At 44.2% G+C, this 18955-nt stretch overlaps 2 protein-coding genes across 2 annotated transcripts; one reads left to right on the top strand and one right to left on the bottom strand.

The window, feature by feature from the left end:
• Positions 1-4479: 4479 nt before the first annotated feature.
• Positions 4480-8972, bottom strand: cdkn2aip (CDKN2A interacting protein). Its single transcript, XM_079287452.1, has 4 exons — positions 8864-8972; positions 7886-8162; positions 6432-6547; positions 4480-5898 (listed from the first exon to the last, which is right to left on the bottom strand). Exons 2-4 carry the CDS (start codon positions 8143-8145, stop codon positions 5345-5347), a joined length of 930 nt encoding a protein of 309 aa, XP_079143578.1. The 5' UTR covers positions 8146-8162; positions 8864-8972; the 3' UTR covers positions 4480-5344.
• Positions 8973-9233: 261 nt separating this feature from the next.
• tubgcp4 (tubulin gamma complex component 4) lies at positions 9234-18862 on the top strand. The gene is made up of 18 exons (XM_079295425.1): positions 9234-9383; positions 10178-10306; positions 10472-10594; positions 10678-10731; positions 10855-10911; positions 11309-11388; positions 11873-12080; positions 12728-12893; positions 12972-13096; positions 14550-14600; positions 14678-14783; positions 15745-15852; positions 16272-16416; positions 17288-17465; positions 17715-17849; positions 17996-18112; positions 18203-18342; positions 18431-18862. Exons 1-18 carry the CDS (start codon positions 9306-9308, stop codon positions 18435-18437), a joined length of 2007 nt encoding a protein of 668 aa, XP_079151551.1. The 5' UTR covers positions 9234-9305; the 3' UTR covers positions 18438-18862.
• The last annotated feature ends 93 nt before the right edge of the window (positions 18863-18955 follow it).

Raw genomic sequence — 18955 nt, 5'->3', positions numbered from 1 at the left:
TGTGTATGGAATCATAATTATAGTGATATGTGATAATAATAAACATTATTGTTTTGTAAAGCAGTGGAGTGAGTGCATATTATTTTCATCTGAACACTATTCAATGTGCATGTGTTTTATTCATTTTTTTAAGATGATGTTAAAGAGGTCAGTCAATATTTGAGGAATGACGTTTGCTGTGACTGCGGTCTGTGACGTCACGCCTCCAGGGGGTTGTTGTTGGCCAGAGACCGTCACGTGCATAATGGCGCTGAGAAAGAAAAGTAACCTGCAGCACATGATTTCAGATTTGAACTGAAGATGAAGACTAAAGAAGACAGTCTATCGGATTCATGGCACTCGTGCAGCAACCTCACAGTTAAGCTTCAACATCAACACGTGCTGCTCAGCTTACGACCAAAGACCTTTTCTTCACTCAAACATCAGTTTCTGTTCCTTTACTTTTGACGTTTGAGCTGCAGGACGAGGTTTGATTTCACTTCACATCTGAAGAAGTGTCTCCGTGCTGACTGTAAATACACTTTAAGACTTTTTGTGTTTTAATTGACCAAAAACCAATGTGAAAATAATTCAGGGAAATATTATAGATATTATACATACAGAACATATGGAGGTAAAATAATACACTCAAATGCAAAAAAAAAGAAGAGATTGAAGGACAGTTACAAAAACGTGAGTAGATATACAGCTACAAACAAAGGCAACAGATGGATTTGGGAAAAGGGAACCATCAAAGGGAAGCACTTTTATCTGATATCCCAAATTCCCTCTGTAAAAACCGCTGACTCTACAATGTCTACCAACTGAAACACAGAGTTTAAACCTGCTTTAACCAATATTCAGATATATGTTCTAGACATTTATGCAAATTAGCACATATACCTCGTTTGCATATTTAAACATACAATTTCAGAACAATTGTGATACAAAAAATATTTGTCTGTCAGTCATCAAGTGTGAAAGTTTCATGGTGATATCTATGAGTTCGTTTTAACCCATTCACCTGGAGTATTTTCTGACTCAGATAACATTTGGAATGATGGACTTTCACTTGTAACATAGTATTTTTACATTGTGGTACTAATACTTTTGCCGAAGTAAAGGATCTGAATACCTCACGTGACATGCTCATAAACCCTTCATCATGAAAAACACTGGAATGTTAATCAATCAGATTCATCGAATAAACATCATCATTGAACATTTACTGGTTTAGTCCCTCTAATAATAATAATCATGATATTTTTCCTGGACTCCTCTCTGTTGTTTTAGTTCCTCTGTTTAGTTCTGTTCATGTTCCACATCACTGCTCATCTGGTCCGCCCGTCTCTTCTTCTCTGCTCCCTGTCAGCAGTCATCAATAATGCAGCGGAGACAAGTACAAACTGTTGACTTATTCATTCCTGCTCTGTGTGAGTGTGTGAGTGTGATGTGTGTGTACACCTGGGATGTGTGTGTGTGTGTGTGTGTGTGTGTGTGTGAGTGTGTGATGTGTGTGTACACCTGGGATGTGTGTGTGTGTGATGTGTGTGTACACCTGGGATGTGTGTTGGGGAGTCAACATAATATTTAGTTTGTGCTGTCGATCAATCTAATCGCAGGTTTTCGTGTTTGTGCTGTGATTTCCTGAAAAAGCTGCATCATCACTCTTATTTCACCGACCGCTTTTTAAACTGCAAAGTGAGACGAAGAAAAGCTTTCTTAGAGGGCTTACTTACTTCAGTGTTTTCAAACCGAGGTTTTGTTTCTAAGTGACTCATGGGGTCAAATATGTTTTAAATTGGTCCGACATTGAACCAGAGCGCTGCAATGTAGAAAGTGAAAGTGCTTGTTTTTGCCTCAGATTGTTGTTTTAAGTGTTTACAGGACGGACGTAACAGGAAAATAAAACGTTTGTCTTCACCTTCAGCTCTCTGAACCCATCTGCTATCGTTCTGATGACACACGAGCCTCTGAGAACAAGAGTCTCTACTGGAGTGTTTCACAACGAGCTCATTTTAAGATAATAAGGAGCGAAATCATTGTGGGCGGGTTCCCAGATTGCATCTCAGCCAAAGTGTTCCGCCTCTTTTACTCTTGACACAGATTGTTGACCTGCATTCAGGTTGAAGAAAAGATGGTGAAATACTTAGTTAAGTTTAAGAAAAGATTGTAAAATACTTAGTTAAGTTTAAGAAAAGATTGTAAAATACTTAGTTAAGTTTAAGAAAAGATTGTAAAATACTTAGTTAGGTTTAAGAAAATATCGTGAAATACTTAGTTAGATTCAAGAAAAGATCGTGAAATACTTAGTTAGGCTCAGGAAAAGATCGTGAAATACTTAGTTAGATTCAAGAAAAGATCGTGAAATACTTAGTTAGGCTCAGGAAAAGATCGTGAAATACTTAGTTAGATTCAAGAAAAGATCGTGAAATACTTAGTTAGGCTCAGGAAAAGATCGTGAAATACTTAGTTAGATTCAAGAAAAGATCGTGAAATACTTAGTTAGGCTCAGGAAAAGATCGTGAAATACTTAGTTGGGCTTAAGAAAAGATCGTGAAATACTTAGTTAGATTCAAGAAAAGATCGTGAAATACTTAGTTAGATTCAAGAAAAGATCGTGAAATACTTAGTTAGATTCAAGAAAAGATCGTGAAATAGTTAGATTCAAGAAAAGATCGTGAAATACTTAGTTAGGCTTAAGAAAAGATCGTGAAATACTTAGATAGATTCAAGAAAAGATCGTGAAATACTTAGTTTGATTCAAGAAAAGATCGTGAAATACTTAGCTCGATTCAAGAAAAGATCGTGGTTTGGGTAAATATAACTATGGAAGTGTCGTTAGTGAAGTTAGCCAAAACGTACATATTTTTTTCCAAAATAAGGTCCCATGGTGGACACAGGAAGGGGCGGGATTTCGCCTCTCGATTGACGGTGAGCAGTTGCTCCTGATTGCATTTCAGCCTATTTAGCAGTTGCTGTCTGCAGCGTTCTCCCTCAATACTGGACCAATTAGAGACATTTGTTGTCCCCATTAGTCACTGAGACACAAAAACATGAGAAAAGTGGATCCACAGCGACATTACCCTTTAACCTTTATAGCTGTTATGTAAAAAAACTCCAATCTTGCTTATCGTCTCTAAATTCGACTGAGGGATTAAAAGCACATTCATCGATCCACTTTGTCTTATTAAACACTTTAAGAAACGGACACCCAAACACAGGCGGTCGGGCCGACAATCACACGGTTTGTCTTAGTTCCTGAGCGGCAATACTTTAATTCCGATTGAGATTGCGTGTGTGGATAAGGAGCTGTTTCTCACTCAGCGAGACACTTCAAAAACCTGCGGCAACAACCCTCCGGGCCTAAACCTTTGATTGTGTGTGATAATTTGACAGAGCGGTGAAGAATGACGGAGAGACGGTGACGGAAACACCGAGAAAACCCGAAAGGCGACAGAGAAGCGGAGCGGGTGACAAATGATAAGAGTCTGAAATAGAGATCGTTCTCTGAGGATGACGTAGTCGGGTGTGAACCGCTCGATGCATCAACTCCAGACACTGCTTGAGGCAGCGACGTTGATTGATAGCGTGCGAACACACACGTCTACCCGAGTTCAAATGGTCAGTGGCGGCTGATCAATAGAGGGCGATAGGGCGCCGAGCCACAACAAATACAATAAATAATAATAATAAACTATACAAATTGTCAATATTTGTGTTTTTTGAAATATGGAATCACCCAGTAATATGTGTAAAATATGAAACTTTATTTCCCTCAAATAGAAATTCTACATCAAGTAGAATTAAAATCTTTAAAATATATTTCTTCCACCACTGGCGGTCACATCCAGTGTTCCAACTGATGGATGAACAAATACATAATAACGGGGACTGTTGGTAGAATTCAACAGCGCAGTCAATAATGTGAAAAAGTAAAAGGTCAAACTAAATCAGTTTCCAAATGAAAAGGTTTGAACTCTCACAGCCACACCGGCCTCGAGGCTCAAATCCACACAAAGGCACGGTCGTCTCTAGCGGTGGAACTTTGTTCCATTCCTAAATCACACAGACGTTGAAATAAAAACGAGCTTCCAAAGGCCCGGAACACGGATCAGTGTTCAGACCGTCCAACGGAGTGAAACGAGTCCCGGTGCAGCCGTGTGGATGAAGTCCGGTGAACGGTGCTGATGAGGCCGGAGGAATCCTGCTGACACAAACAATAGCTCAGTTTCTACTGTGGGAGGAGGTCAAGCGTGAACGTCGCTCAAATCACAGAGTTTTAGGATTCTTTATTTATCGGAGCTGCTGTTTAAGCGTCTCTGATGATGAGGGGCGGAGTCATCCTGCTCGGCTGCTGTCTGAACTTGCCAATTACTGCTGATAAGAGGTGACACAAGTCTACTATGGATGCAAAGTATTATCATTTTCTTTAGGTGTACTGTCTTTTGTGTGAATCTGCAGGTAGAAACCAAATAAAACTTTACGCGGTTAAATTATTTGGTTTATTTAAAAATATATTAAGAAACAGAACCACTGGTGTAAACGTACAGTAACACACAGGAACAGTGTGGGAACTCACACCTCAATGCAACCCTGTTCACCTTCAACCCAAACAGGAAGAAAGAAAGAAACCAAAGAAACCACAGCAGCACTTCACCCTCAGACACACGCAGCTGTACACACGGTGTCAAACTGTCTCATGTTTTATGAACTGTGACTCTCCAACACATCCCAGCGTTGTGTGGGTCTCACTTTCTTTTTTTCTTTGAATCAGTGACGTTAAATAAAGAAATTAAATAACAGCAGTAGCATTCATAATATAATAATGTATCATATAATGGGTACTGTAGTTGGCCTCCTGAAACATACTGTAAAAAAAACAACCTCAAACTAGTCAGTCAATTCTTTGAAGCAATACTTTGATTGAAGAAACACACTTTTTCTTTAAAGTAGAAAAATGAGAATTAAATGCTGGTGCCTCTAAATAACTGTCCTAACTTTCATCAACTGACATTTGGGTCAGTAGAAATGAGAATGCAATCGCAACCCGACACAGAAACAATCCTAAAACGCAACGGTTAGCGGGTACATTTGTTTAAAAAAAAGAAATAGAAATGAATGTTGACATCAATTAAGTTGAACAACAAAAATAACGTCTGGACTTATTCCTCATCTTCAGCTATGTGTACATTGCTCTTACACCGTGCCAGCTGCAGTATGACACCAAAGTATCGTGGGAGATGCTCAACAGTCTGCTCCCCGACACGGTCACGAAGTCCTTCAGTAGCTCCATTCAGTAGACGTCACTCGTCTCTGCTCCCAGCAGGCACCACGGCAGGGCAAACGTCACAAACCGTCTGCTCTACGAGGAAGCGTCTTCCTGCTGCTCGGCCTCAAAAGGGTAGCTGAGAGCAGGAGGGGAGCCCTGACTCCGAGGCTGTTCGTCCAACAACATCAAGTCCTCCACATCTCTCCCTTTGAACCTCCGTCTGCAGATCTTTACTGACACTTTTCGCCCCTGAAAGACTTTTAGTGCCTCTTTGGAAGCCATGGCCCTGGCGGCGGCCTCGTCCCACCCGTATCCCGTCCCCATGTACACAGTCTGACAGCGGATCTCGCACACGTGGCCTTCCTTCTGCGTGCGACCCGCGGGGAGGCCGTCGATGTCCTTCAGTGGCACAAACACGCTGGTCAGGGTCTCTTTACACGACTCGACGCAGCTGCAAAGTATTTCAAAATGGTCCAAGTTTGGACCGAAGCCCCCCGCCGACACCAACTTCCAGGCCACCGCCTTGTAGAGGCGGTTGAAGAAGGGCTGGTGCTCTGCTGGAGCCTGTGGACGAGGTCCGGATTTCTGACTCGCAGGCCACGGAGCTCCACATCTGGCTCTTTTCACAGCGCCGTCAGCGCCACCCTCTGAGAATAATGACACAACAGGCAGGAGACAGCGATGAGTGCACAGATGTCTTATGGCTGAATACAGAGAAATAAAATAAGTGATGTGGTTCAATACCAAAATGGTATTACTATTTATGTACTGTACGTTGTCATTCATAGTGTGCACTTTTGTAGTACTATCAATCACCAAGGATGGGTTGTGTGGAAAAATAACTGATTGCTGATGAAATCCTTCATCACTCATCTCTACTCAAAGCCGATTGTAGTTTTTGAGGCCGTAGCTTGTGGTGGTGCTGGATTGCATCGTGTTGAAAGGTGCTTCTAATATCTTACACATACACGGGGAAACATAATATTAGAAATACATTTGAAGACGATCCCAGCCTATAGCGCTCTGCCACAATGCTTACTGTCGTGTCATTTCTCTCCCTATGTATCCGTTACAAACAAGCTAAAACTATAAAATAATGGTAGTGAGTGTTTTGTCTCGTGTCACCGCCCACAGTAAATACAGTCTGTTTTATTCTTATTAAACGTGTGGATTGCATTACCAGTCCGCTTTCCTCTGGCCAGGATTCCATCTTTTGTTGTTTTGTGAACGGGGGCATCTGTGACCACTATCCCCTCACCCATCTCCTTGATCCGGTTCATCACAGCCTGCGAATAGCTGAAGGGTGAAGAGAACAGAGACAAGTGGCAAATTTGTGCCCGGTTTATAACATTTAAAATGGTTTGGCCCCTCCTCCACTACGTGACTTGGTGTATACTCGCTCAGTAAATATCTATTAGATCCTCAAGAATATCCTCTATACCAGACTGTAGCATCCTCAAGAACATCCTCTATATGAGACTGTACCATCTTCAAGAACATCCTCTATACCAGACTGTACCATCTTCAAGAATATCCTCTATACCAGACTGTACCATCCTCAAGAATATCCTCTATATGAGACTGTACCATCCTCAAGAACATCCTCTATATGAGACTGTACCATCTTCAAGAATATCCTCTATATGAGACTGTACCATCCTCAAGAACATCCTCTATATGAGACTGTACCATCCTCAAGAATATCCTCTATATGAGACTGTACCATCCTCAAGAATATCCTCTATACCAGACTGTACCATCCTCAAGAATATCCTCTATATGAGACTGTACCATCCTCAAGAATATCCTCTATACCAGACTGTACCATCTTCAAGAATATCCTCTATATGAGACTGTACCATCCTCAAGAATATCCTCTATACCAGACTGTACCATCCTCAAGAATATCCTCTATATGAGACTGTACCATCCTCAAGAATATCCTCTATACCAGACTGTACCATCCTCAAGAATATCCTCTATATGAGACTCTACCATCTTCAAGAATATCCTCTATATGAGACTGTACCATCCTCAAGAATATCCTCTATATGAGACTGTACCATCCTCAAGAATATCCTCTATATGAGACTGTACCATCCTCAAGAACATCCTCTATATGAGACTGTACCATCTTCAAGAATATCCTCTATATGAGACTGTACCATCCTCAAGAATATCCTCTATATGAGACTGTACCATCCTCAAGAACATCCTCTATATGAGACTGTACCATCTTCAAGAATATCCTCTATACCAGACTGTACCATCCTCAAGAATATCCTCTATATGAGACTGTACCATCCTCAAGAATATCCTCTATACCAGACTGTACCATCCTCAAGAATATCCTCTATATGAGACTGTACCATCTTCAAGAACATCCTCTATACCAGTGTGTAGCTTTGTATGTCTTTACTGTTTGTTATTGTGCATTCCTTGTTTTGACCTGCCAAAGGGACTACAGATGTGAGTTATCTTAAAGCTATAATCTGGTACGGTGCATCAAATGGTGACATTTATGTTTTAAACTGTACATAAAATAAATAAATAAGTGGACTCCACGTTGAGCATAGCTTTATCTTCTGCTTCCTGGAGTTTTACATCATTCTGCTCTGTCGGTGTGAGTCTTACCTGCAGCCGAGGAACACGTGATTGGCCCAGACCATGGACAGAGAGAGCAGCTTGTCCAGATTACTGCTGCTGGGCACTCCGAGCTCCAGTGTGGTGGTGTAAGAAGAAGCCTCCATGTTTCTGAGGATGAACTCTCTCCGAGCAGCCCACTGTTTGTTGCTCTCACAGTAGGTCCTGAGAGTGTCGACCCACTGGGCCAACTGTGGGTTCTGGACCAGGTACTCTGAAACAATGTCCTCTTCGCTCGTCTCACACGCCATCCCGGCTTTGGATCGACCTGAGGAAACAAGGAACGCAGAATCAGTCATCTCTGTTAAATCACTTCTTAAAACACATTGTACAGAATGTGATGTCGTCGCTTTTCTGTATTTGTATTTGTTGATTTTACTAAATATATATAAAATCTTATTTGTAGGGTACCAACTGTCTCTGAGCTTTCTGTTGTTATTATTGTCTTGCTTTTGCTGCTTTCTGTCAAAGCACTTTGTGAACTCTGTTTTTAAAGGTGCTATATAAATAGTTATTATTATTAATATTAGCCCTGCAATATAACAAACACTGTCACGTTTATAGCATAGGAAACCAACACCTGCTCGTGTATTTGTGTGGCACGTCATATTAGTACAGCTAGCTTGAATCCGGCTAATTAAATTCAACAAGTCTGATATAGCTGTGTTTACCTACTAGTTATCGTTTTAAGACCGCAGACAGTTGGTGTTTGGTTGCTAACGTTAGCATAATTAAGCTAACATTTTAACGTCGATAACGCCACTGACATACTGACTTTAGCAACTAACTACCGTTAAGTTAAGTTTGACGGCTAAGTTAGCCAAGTGATTACAAATAGCTCTAGTAGAAAGTCGCATATGATTACTACGTGCTCGAACTCAATCATAATATGACACTAATATGCTATAAATAGCTTTTACAGCCTGAATGAAGCCGCTTTAATCATTTTTACTAGAAACTACGACATACCAAGCTCTCTCTCCGTTGCGAGGTGTTGCTAGCTAAGCTAGCTACATGACCGATTGATGACGATGCTACCTTTTTTTTTTTGAGAGGAACTACATTTCCCGGAAGCGCCTCATCGTTCGTTGACTTCTGTTAACATAAATAAAAAACAGCGGATGCTTTTGTATCGTCTCGTTGATCCCAAAAGCTGAATAATAGAAGACACCTTTGTGATGTTTAGCTGCATAAAATCAATGTAGAAGGAAAAGGAAAATGCGAAGGAGCGACGGTTACTACGTCCATGGTTACTGTTGGTTAGCAACCAGTCCGTGCCACCGTGATGCTTTGCGTCGTGACGTAGTCAACCTGCGACAGCGCGGGCTGACGACGGTGGTTTTGTTTTGGTGGCTGAATGAGAAGCTGACAGCTGCATTTTCCAACGTCAATCAATTAAAGGTGAATTAACATGATTCACGAGCTGCTGCTGGCGTTGAGCGGATACCCGGGGACGATCTTTACGTGGAACAAACGGACGGGTTTGCAGGTAAAACCGAAGAAACAACGCTTCTGTTTAACAGTGACATGCTAACGTTAGTTAGCTAAATATGATGTTTTTTTCTGCATCTATGGTATTGTGTACAATTGGGTTTTGCACCTCACTTTATTGTTTGTATTTTTGCATTGTATTTGCTCACACTACTACTGTTTCCTGCAACTGCTGTACAACGTTTTCCCTCGGGCTGTACATAAAGTTCTATCTTATCTTTATGTTGCATATTCATTAGACCCTCCAGTTCACCTAACCTGCTGTTGAGAAGGAGAACAAGTAAAGTTCACACTAAAGTGAGGTGACGGTGTTACACTGTGTACGAATACATTCTCACCACTAAATGACTTGGGGGAACTTGTTCAGTGTACTTTCTACAGTATAGTCTCTCCCCGGACTTCAAGAGAGACACCACCATAACAACATGCGAGGATGTGCTTCCATCATAGCTCATTGTGCTTGTAAGGAACAGGACTGTTCATTGACAGAAAGTTAGACCGACTGATTCACTTAAGCGGTGGTGTAACACTGGCATTCTACAGAGTTCAACTGGACTGCTCTACATGCAGAGGAAAGAGTGTTTATAGGTTGTGCCCCACAGTAACCTTTGTATTAATTCAATTCAGTTTATTTGTATAGCCCAAAATGACAAAGTATTCTCAGAGGACGTTACAATCTGTACACATACGAAGCCCTCTGTCCTTGGATCCACGTATCAGAAAAGCAAAAAGTCCTTAAATGAGGCCCACAGTGTTTCCTTTCCAACATCACACACTTTGTTCCGCCCACAGGTGTCCCAGGAACTGCCCTTCCTCCACCCCAGTGAGACCAGCGTCCTCAACCGGCTTTCTAAGCTGGGCTCCGATTACATCCGCTTCACAGAGTTTATAGAACAGCACACGGGCCATGTGCATCAGCAGGTAAAGTCCCTCGATGCCATAAAACAGCACTTTTGATATTTAGCAGTTGTGCCCCCCCCCCCCCATGCTGCATGTTTAAGGATGATATAAAGTGTGTTAGACCGTTCCCTAGCCGTCCGTATCTAACACTGGATTTCTCTGTTTTCAACAACGTTCTCTCTTCAGGAACATCACACCAACCTGCCCAACCAGACGGGACTTCATGGAATTTACTTGCGGGCTTTCTGCACAGGGCTGGACTCGAGCCTGCAGCCGTACAGACAGGCCCTGCTGGACCTCGAACAAGAGGTAAAATGATGTCACGCACAACAGGAATAAATGGTGGAGCACGTGAAATGTGCTCATCTAACTTGTGTTTGCATGTATTTCAGTTCCTTGGAGATCCACATCTGACGATATCTCATGTGAATTATAAGCTTGATCAGGTAAAGCATTCATCTTAAGAGATAATTCTTTGATTTATTTCGTTGAAAAATATACTAAAACCACTCCCAGTGGAAAGCTTTCTCCAGCTAAATGTTTGTCTGACACTGTACCTTTTCCTTTAGTTCCAGCTGCTGTTTCCCTCTGTGATGGTGGTGGTAGAGTCGATCAAATCACAGAAGGTAAGGATTGGTTCTAGTAGCATTTCACCAGGAAATGTAAGTTCAGGGTGGCGTTCAGCACTTCAAGAGGACAAAGAACCAAATCATTTGTAGAATATTGAGCGAAAACACAAATGAGTTTGTGTGTGGAAAGCAGCAATGACATGTAATGATGCGTCAGTTAGGGATGCTTGATCCATCATGTCCTCTTATCACATCCATGTTACTTTATGTGCATGAAGGTCGTCGACGGGCAATACGACGGTTTCCTAACATTCTATTAAGCCCAAATCTCTGCAATGTCCAAGAACTTGCTCAACAAACTTGCAAACTTTTCTTTTCGGGCGCCTTCTCATCTCTCAAAGCGTTTCATACAAACGAAATGGTCCGGAGTAACGCGTGTGTGTTGCTGCTGTAGATCCATGGCTGTCAGATCCTGGAGACGGTGTACAAGCACAGCTGTGGTGGGCTTCCTCCCGTCCGCATGGCCTTAGAGAAGTAAGTGTCTCACTGGGGACGACTTTAATCCAAGTTTCAAATTCCCTCTACGTTGTTGGGATGAACTGTAGATTCTGTACGGCAGGATTTCAACAAGTTCTCTTCTGATGCACAATCAATATAGAGACACCAAGTAATCCTCTTTCAGTTGAAGTAAGGAAATAATGATTTCAAATGTATTTTATTCTTGTAATTGTTTTGTAATTGAAGGTTTTCCATTTGTTGTGGGTTTACATGGGAGGGGTGTATGAATCCGTCCTTTGCTGCAGATGCTTTAACGTTGTAACAATGAAAACAAAGCAATTTAATTGACATAACAGTAAAAAGACAATAAGATTACATAACTGTGTATCGCAGGTTTGAATGGGTGAGTTTTGAGGGGGGGAGAATGTCTGAGGTGTTGGGAGAGAGAGTTCCAGAGGGAGGGGGCCGGCGTTGGTATCGTCTTCTTCTTTGATTTATCGCGTCGTGTGACTTTCTGCAGAATTCTTGCTGTGTGCCACGGTGTGATGTACAAGCAGCTGGCAGCTTGGATGCTGCACGGATTGCTGCTGGACCAGAGCGAGGAGTTTTTCGTGAAGCAGGGCCCCAGTGCAGGAGGAGCTGCTGCCAACCAGGAGGAGGAGGAGGAGGAGGAGGACCTGGGGCTGGGAGGCCTGAGTGGGAAGCAGCTCCGAGAGCTCCAGGACCTGGTGGGAATCGCAGCCAAGCTTCATTGATGATGAAATGACGTAATCGCACAGGACGAGTGGTCGCGGCGCTTGGTCGTCCACATCTGAATCTTTTGTAACGTTGCGTGCGAGATCACGTGACTGTCACAAAAACAGTCCTGTGATTTAAAAAAAAAACTATTAACACGTCTGGGGATTAAACAAAGAAGGCCGTTCTTTTCACAAACAGGAAGTCTTAAAAGTCTGATGTTGAGTAAATATTTTGCAGCCAAATCAAATAGTTTACAGGATATTCAACCTTTGTTTCTTTATTTATACATTTAATACTTTACTTTTGTCTTTACAGGGTTTGTATGAAGGTAGTAAAGTAGCCATGAATATGAGTTTACAGATAGCACAATCCCTCCTCGTCATTGTGGAGGTTTATTACGTTCTGCTGGTTTCACCTGCAGACAGTCTGTGTTCATATCTATGAGTTACACTCGTTGTCTAACTCGTCCGGTGTTTAGGAGAATACTGCAGCTCACAGCGCGTTGAGTATGCTCAGAGCTCGCTCCATCTGTGGAGGCGCGAGTTCTAAACAAAGCTTCAGACACACGGGCCAGGAGATCGGTACGTACATGTTGTTGAACAGAGTCTTGATTGTGAGCGTCTGTGCTTTGGGGCAGAGGCTGATCGAGGAGGAGAACATGCTGGCTCCGTCTCTGCAGCAGTTCTCCCTGCGAGCGGAGATGCTTCCTTCTTACATTCCCGTCCGAGTGGCCGAGAAGATCCTCTTCGTTGGAGAGTCCGTCCAGATGTTTGAGAACCACAACCACAGCCCGTCTAGAGCCGGTAGCCCTTCGTTCTGCTTGTAGTATCTTATTATAGCTTTAGTCTTTATGTCGCATCTCACTGTTTTCTTTGTTTTAGGCTCCATACTGAAGCACCAGGAGGACATGTTTGCTGCCGAGCTGCACCGACTCAAGCAGCAGCCTCTCTTCAGCCTGGTGGATTTTGAGAACTTGATTGATCGGATCAGGAGCACGGTGGCTGAGGTGAGCTGGTATTCTACTGCACTAAGGACGGGTATCGGTACTCATCGGTTCGGTTCCTTATCGGTACTCATCGGTTCTTTTTTTATTATAATGTGAGAAAGAAAAACAATTACTGAAGAAAAGAATCAACATTGCTTTATTTTTCTTGTATGTAAACAAATGAGCAGCAATACAAAAAGTTCTAAAATCTAGAAAATTCACAGATAAACAATGATCTTAGTGATTATGTTTCATTGATGATCCTGTTCTTGTGATGAAAGTACCGCATGACATCACTACCGCATGACATCACTACCGCATGACATCACTACCGCATGACATCACTACCGCATGACATCACTACCGCATGACATCACTACCGCATGACATCACTACCGCATGACATCACTACCGCATGACATCACTACCGCATGACACCACTACCGCATGACACCACTACCGCATGACACCACTACCGCATGACATCACTACCGCATGACATCACTACCGCATGACATCACTACCGCATGACATCACTACCGCATGACATCACTACCGCATGACATCACTACCGCATGACATCACTACCGCATGACATCACTACCGTATGACATCACTACCGCATGACACCACTACCGCATGACACCACTACCGCATGACACCACTACCGCATGACACCACTACCGCATGACACCACTACCGCATGACATCACTACCGCATGACATCACTACCGCATGACATCACTACCGCATGACATCACTACCGCATGACATCACTACCGCATGACATCACTACCGTATGACACCACTACCGCATGACACCACTACCGCATGACACCACTACCGCATGACATCACTACCGTATGACATCACTACCGCATGACACCACTACCGCATGACACCACTACCGCATGACATCACTACCGCATGACACCACTACCGCATGACACCACTACCGCATGACATCACTACCGCATGACATCACTACCGCATGACACCACTACCGCATGACACCACTACCGCATGACACCACTACCGCATGACACCACTACCGCATGACACCACTACCGCATGACATCACTACCGCATGACATCACTACCGCATGACACCACTACCGCATGACACCACTACCGCATGACACCACTACCGCATGACACCACTACCGCATGACATCACTACCGCATGTCATCACTACCGCATGACATCACTACCGCATGACATCACTACCGCATGACATCACTACCGTTGCCTGACGGCTGCTCCATACACAGACTGTTGGTCACGTGTTGTGATGAACTTGCTCGTGAGGGTTTTATTGTGTTTGAGTTCTGCGACGTGTTCTTCTCTCTGCTCGTGATGCGAGTCTCTAACGTAGAACCGGTTCCCGTTCAGCATCAGGTTTCGGGGAGCGAGGCTGACTGCCTTTGGTGAAATCTTTAAACTGAATAACAATCCACGCTCACTGACTTTCAGCACCTCTGGACGTTGATGGTGGAGGAGTCCGATCTGCTCGAACAGCTCAAGGTTTGTACTCGACACACTTTGTTTTCTGGATCATGAATCAGTGAATGAGCAGTGTTGATGTTTGTGTTTTCCTCCAGATCATTAAGGACTTCTACCTGCTGGGTCGCGGCGAGCTCTACCAGGTTTTTATTGACCTCGCGCAGCACATGTTGAAGACTCCTCCAACCGCCGTCACCGAGCACGGTGCGTCCAACATCTGTGAAGACGTTTTCACTCAGTCGTCCTTCACAGAAGTGTGTGGTTGTCTCACCTGTAACGATCACAACGAGGTGTAACCGGCCGTCGACGGTCACTGATCCAACCTCATCATCCATCGATAATAATCAGATTAACGCTGGTTTGGTCAGAGGAACAAGAGGCAAAGACCCCGAACTACTTAGAAGTACAGACACGCTGCATGGCATTTCTTCATGGCGTACACTACTATGACTGTTATTATAATCACATACTGTATATCCTCACCTTTCTTATGACATTTAATACTCTGACAGATTTCATATTGCTATAAAGTACTTTGACTTTTTATGATAACAAAAGTTCACAAGAAGATGTCTGCTGTGTATTGCAGCAGGTGAAACGCGAGTACCGTTGAGTTTTTGTTGGTTTATATCTTATTCATGAGCACATAACCACTTTTTACAAAGAGATTAGCCGCTGAACCACTGAACCACGCCCACTCTGCCCACGAGCTCTTCATTACGGAGTGTCATCAAATCGATAAACGGGTAAACTGTGGGACACACTCTCCTCCGTGAGCAGGAGACATCCGTCACCGTGACGGAGGCCTTCAGTCCACCCGACGGTGTGTCATGTTAAAGTGCATCCCCGAAACACTCGATGACGTGAAGATATCAGAAGACCATAACACATCCTTGAGGGAGGTGGAATGGAATGTGTAGATACAGGTTGATGGTCTGATATCATATTCATTAAGTAGCAGTAATGCAGGTTGTAAATGGACCTGGTAGTAGCCACAGTTAAGGGCAGTGGAGAAGTTGGTGCTGGTTTGATGTCCACTTCCACTCCTCGCTCAGCCAATGGAGAAAGTGTGTCGGGGTCCGATCGGGTTTGAGCTTCATGGAAACCTGTCAGTTTACATTCAGGACTCGGAGAAGAGCTGAATGTGTCTTCTTGTGTTCCACAGATGTGAACGTGGCCTTTCAGCAGGCCGCTCATAAGGTGCTGCTGGACGACGACAACCTGCTGCCTCTGCTGCACCTCACTGTGGACTACCAGGGCAAAGACAGCAAAGGTGTGCTGCCCACCAGCGCTTCCTGCTCAGACTGAAGGAGGAAACGCCTGCATGCTCTCCTGTTTGGTGTTTGGCGCCCCCAGTGGTTTTATGATCGAACTGTATAACTCTATTCTTCAGTTTTTAATGCTGATTGAAAACATCAAGTCTTAACTAGTGCTGGAAAAAATGATTTTAATTGTTAATTTAGAGAAATTTACTCGACAATTTAAAAAAATCATTTATTTATGCAGCACATTCTCTATTTATGGCTTCTCAAATTTATAATCTGCTCCTTCTCTCTGGTCGATATTCTAAATAATATCACAGAGCAGGAAGAGGCAGAAACCTCTGGGGGGGGCTTGTACTGTGGAAAGATGATTATCAGACTCATTGTGTTCAGTGAGGCTCAATATTAAATTACTGTTGGTGTTTTTCAGAGGCGATGGGCCTCAGAGATGGAGCCACGCCTCCACAAGACACCTCCCCTCGCGAGGCTCCTCCCACAGGCTGGGCGGCTCTCGGTCTCACCTACAAGGTTCAGTGGCCGCTGCACATCCTCTTCACTCCGGCCATCTTGGAGAAGTGTGTACTCGTTTGGCTCCCTGATGAAGTATTGTGTTTTTAATTGTTTGTTTTGAGTACAAGCTGGTGAAAATCCTCTCCTCCTCATCGCTCCTCCTCTCCTCCTGATCGTTCCTCCTCTCATCATTCCTCCTCATCGTTCCTCCTCTCCTCCTCATCGCTCCTCCTCATCGCTCCTCCTGATCGTTCCTCCTCTCATCATTCCTCCTCATCGTTCCTCCTCTCCTCCTCATCGCTCCTCCTCATCGCTCCTCCTGATCGTTCCTCCTCTCATCATTCCTCCTCATCGTTCCTCCTCTCATCGCTCCTCCTCATCGCTCCTCCTGATCGTTCCTCCTCTCATCATTCCTCCTCATCGGTCCTCCTCTCCTCCTCATCGCTCCTCCTCTCCTCCTCATCGCTCCTCCTGATCGTTCCTCCTCTCATCGGTTCTCCTCTCCTGCTGATTGCTCCTCTTCTCCTGATCGCTCCTCCTCCTGATCGCTCCTCCTCCTGATCGCTCCTCCTCTCCTCCTCATCGCTCCTCCTGATCGTTCCTCCTCATTGTTTCTCCTCTCCTCATCGTTCCTCCTCCTCTCCTCATCGTTTCTCCTCTCCTGCTGATTGCTCCTCCTCTCCTGATCGTTCCTCCTCCTGATCGCTCCTCCTCTCCTCATCATTTCTCCTCTCCTGCTGATCGCTCCTCTTCTCTTCATCGTTTCTCCTCTCATCCTCATCGTTCCTCCATCGCTCCGCTCCTCATTGTTCCTCCTCTCCTCCTCATTGCTCCTCCTCTCCTCATCGCTCCTCCCCTCCTCCTCATTGCTCCTCCTCTCCTCATTGCGCCTCCTCCTCGCTCCTCCTCCTCATCGCTCCTCCTCTCTGTGCTCAGGTACAACGTTGTGTTCAGGTACTTGCTGAGCGTGCGGCGGGTGCAGTCTCAGCTGCAGCACTGCTGGGCTCTGCAAATGCAGAGAAAGCACCTGAAGTCCAGCCAGACGGACGCCGTTAAGTGGAGACTACGCAACCACATGGCCTTCCTGATCGACAACCTGCAGTACTACCTGCAGGTAAGAGTTAGTGGGAGCCAGATGTGTAAATATGTACACATGCAAACCAGTCTTTATCCAAACAGATGGTGCAGCAAGATTGTGTTCATCTTGCACATTCTTTAAATCGTGGATTTTTGTGTGTGCACATAGCTTTAGATCTCCCATGAAAAGACTTCTTGCAGACCTTTTTAAGCTTCAACGTGTGATTGGGGCATTGCGTTGGCAGAGGTACTTTTTTCGAGTCTTTGTCTTGTTGCTTGTCTGCAGGTGGATGTGCTGGAGTCACAGTTCTCTCAGCTGCTTCAGCAGATCAACTCCACCAGAGACTTTGAGAGCATCCGACTGGCCCACGACCACTTCCTCAGTAACCTGCTCGCCCAGTCCTTCATCCTCCTGAAGCCGGTATAAATCACTGAGCCACATATGTCAATATTAATTACTCATCCCGTGTTACCTTGACCAGTAAGTCATCAAACAATTTAACGGTATGGCGTGTCAAAACTAAAGACACTGAGCTCCAGATTAAGCCTCATGAACTGCGTCCTCAGGTGTTCCACTGTCTGAACGAGATCCTGGATCTGTGTCAGACCTTCTGCTCGCTGGTCAGTCAGAGCGTGGTGCTGCTGGACGAGAGGGGAACCGCTCAGCTGGACATCCTGGTCAAGGTGGAGTCGCTCGCCTCCTCGTTTGTCCGATGTCGGAACACGTCGACAATATATATATATGTTGAGTAACACGGGGCGCTACACTTGCAGGGCTTCAGACGGCAGTCCTCCCTGCTGTTTAAGATCCTCTCCAGCGTGAGGAACCATCAGATAAACTCTGACCTGGCTCAGCTGCTACTGCGACTGGACTACAACAAGTACTACACCCAGGCTGGCGGCACTCTGGGCAGGTAGGACCCAGAATACTTCATTCAAATTCAATATGCCGGACTCTCTTGAGACAATTGTTAGAATTAACCCGGATGTCTTTCTTTTCAGTGTTTAAGAAGAGCCCAGAAGGATTCAGGAGAGAAATGTAAATGTAAACTTCAGTAAATGTGCTTTCTTGCAGAGATGTAAAGATTTGTCACTCATCTGTTCATGAGGCTGCAGCAGAACTTTGTTAGACTTGTGCTCATCGGTGCTCTTAGCGTAGCCATGCTAGCTGTTTACAGTCGTTATGCTAAGCTAACAGTTTCCTGTGTGACGCTGATCTTCTCATCTGATTCTCTGGCAAAAAGAAAGTGAATGTTGAACTATTCCTTTAAAGTACTTCAAACTTATTCTGCCAAAGACGAGCTGCTGCTGTGAGTTTTACAAACAGACTCCGTTCACTTCCACTGAATATGAAAGCAGATCAGCACTGATGTCAGCAGCAACATGATGTCTGGGCGATGTCTCGCTGTCCTTTGTATAAACTGTAAATGTATATTGAACAAATGTTTTGTGTGGCGAAAATAAACGAATCAGTTAAAATGAAACTAGTCACAATTTATTATCCCGTTAAAAACAGACAGGATAACG

This window comes from Melanostigma gelatinosum (genome assembly GCF_949748355.1).
Source record: "Melanostigma gelatinosum genome assembly, chromosome: 2".
NCBI classification, from domain to species: Eukaryota; Metazoa; Chordata; class Actinopteri; order Perciformes; family Zoarcidae; genus Melanostigma; species Melanostigma gelatinosum.
Note: the sequence above shows the minus strand (reverse complement) of the source record. Positions and strands in the feature narration are given on the sequence as shown.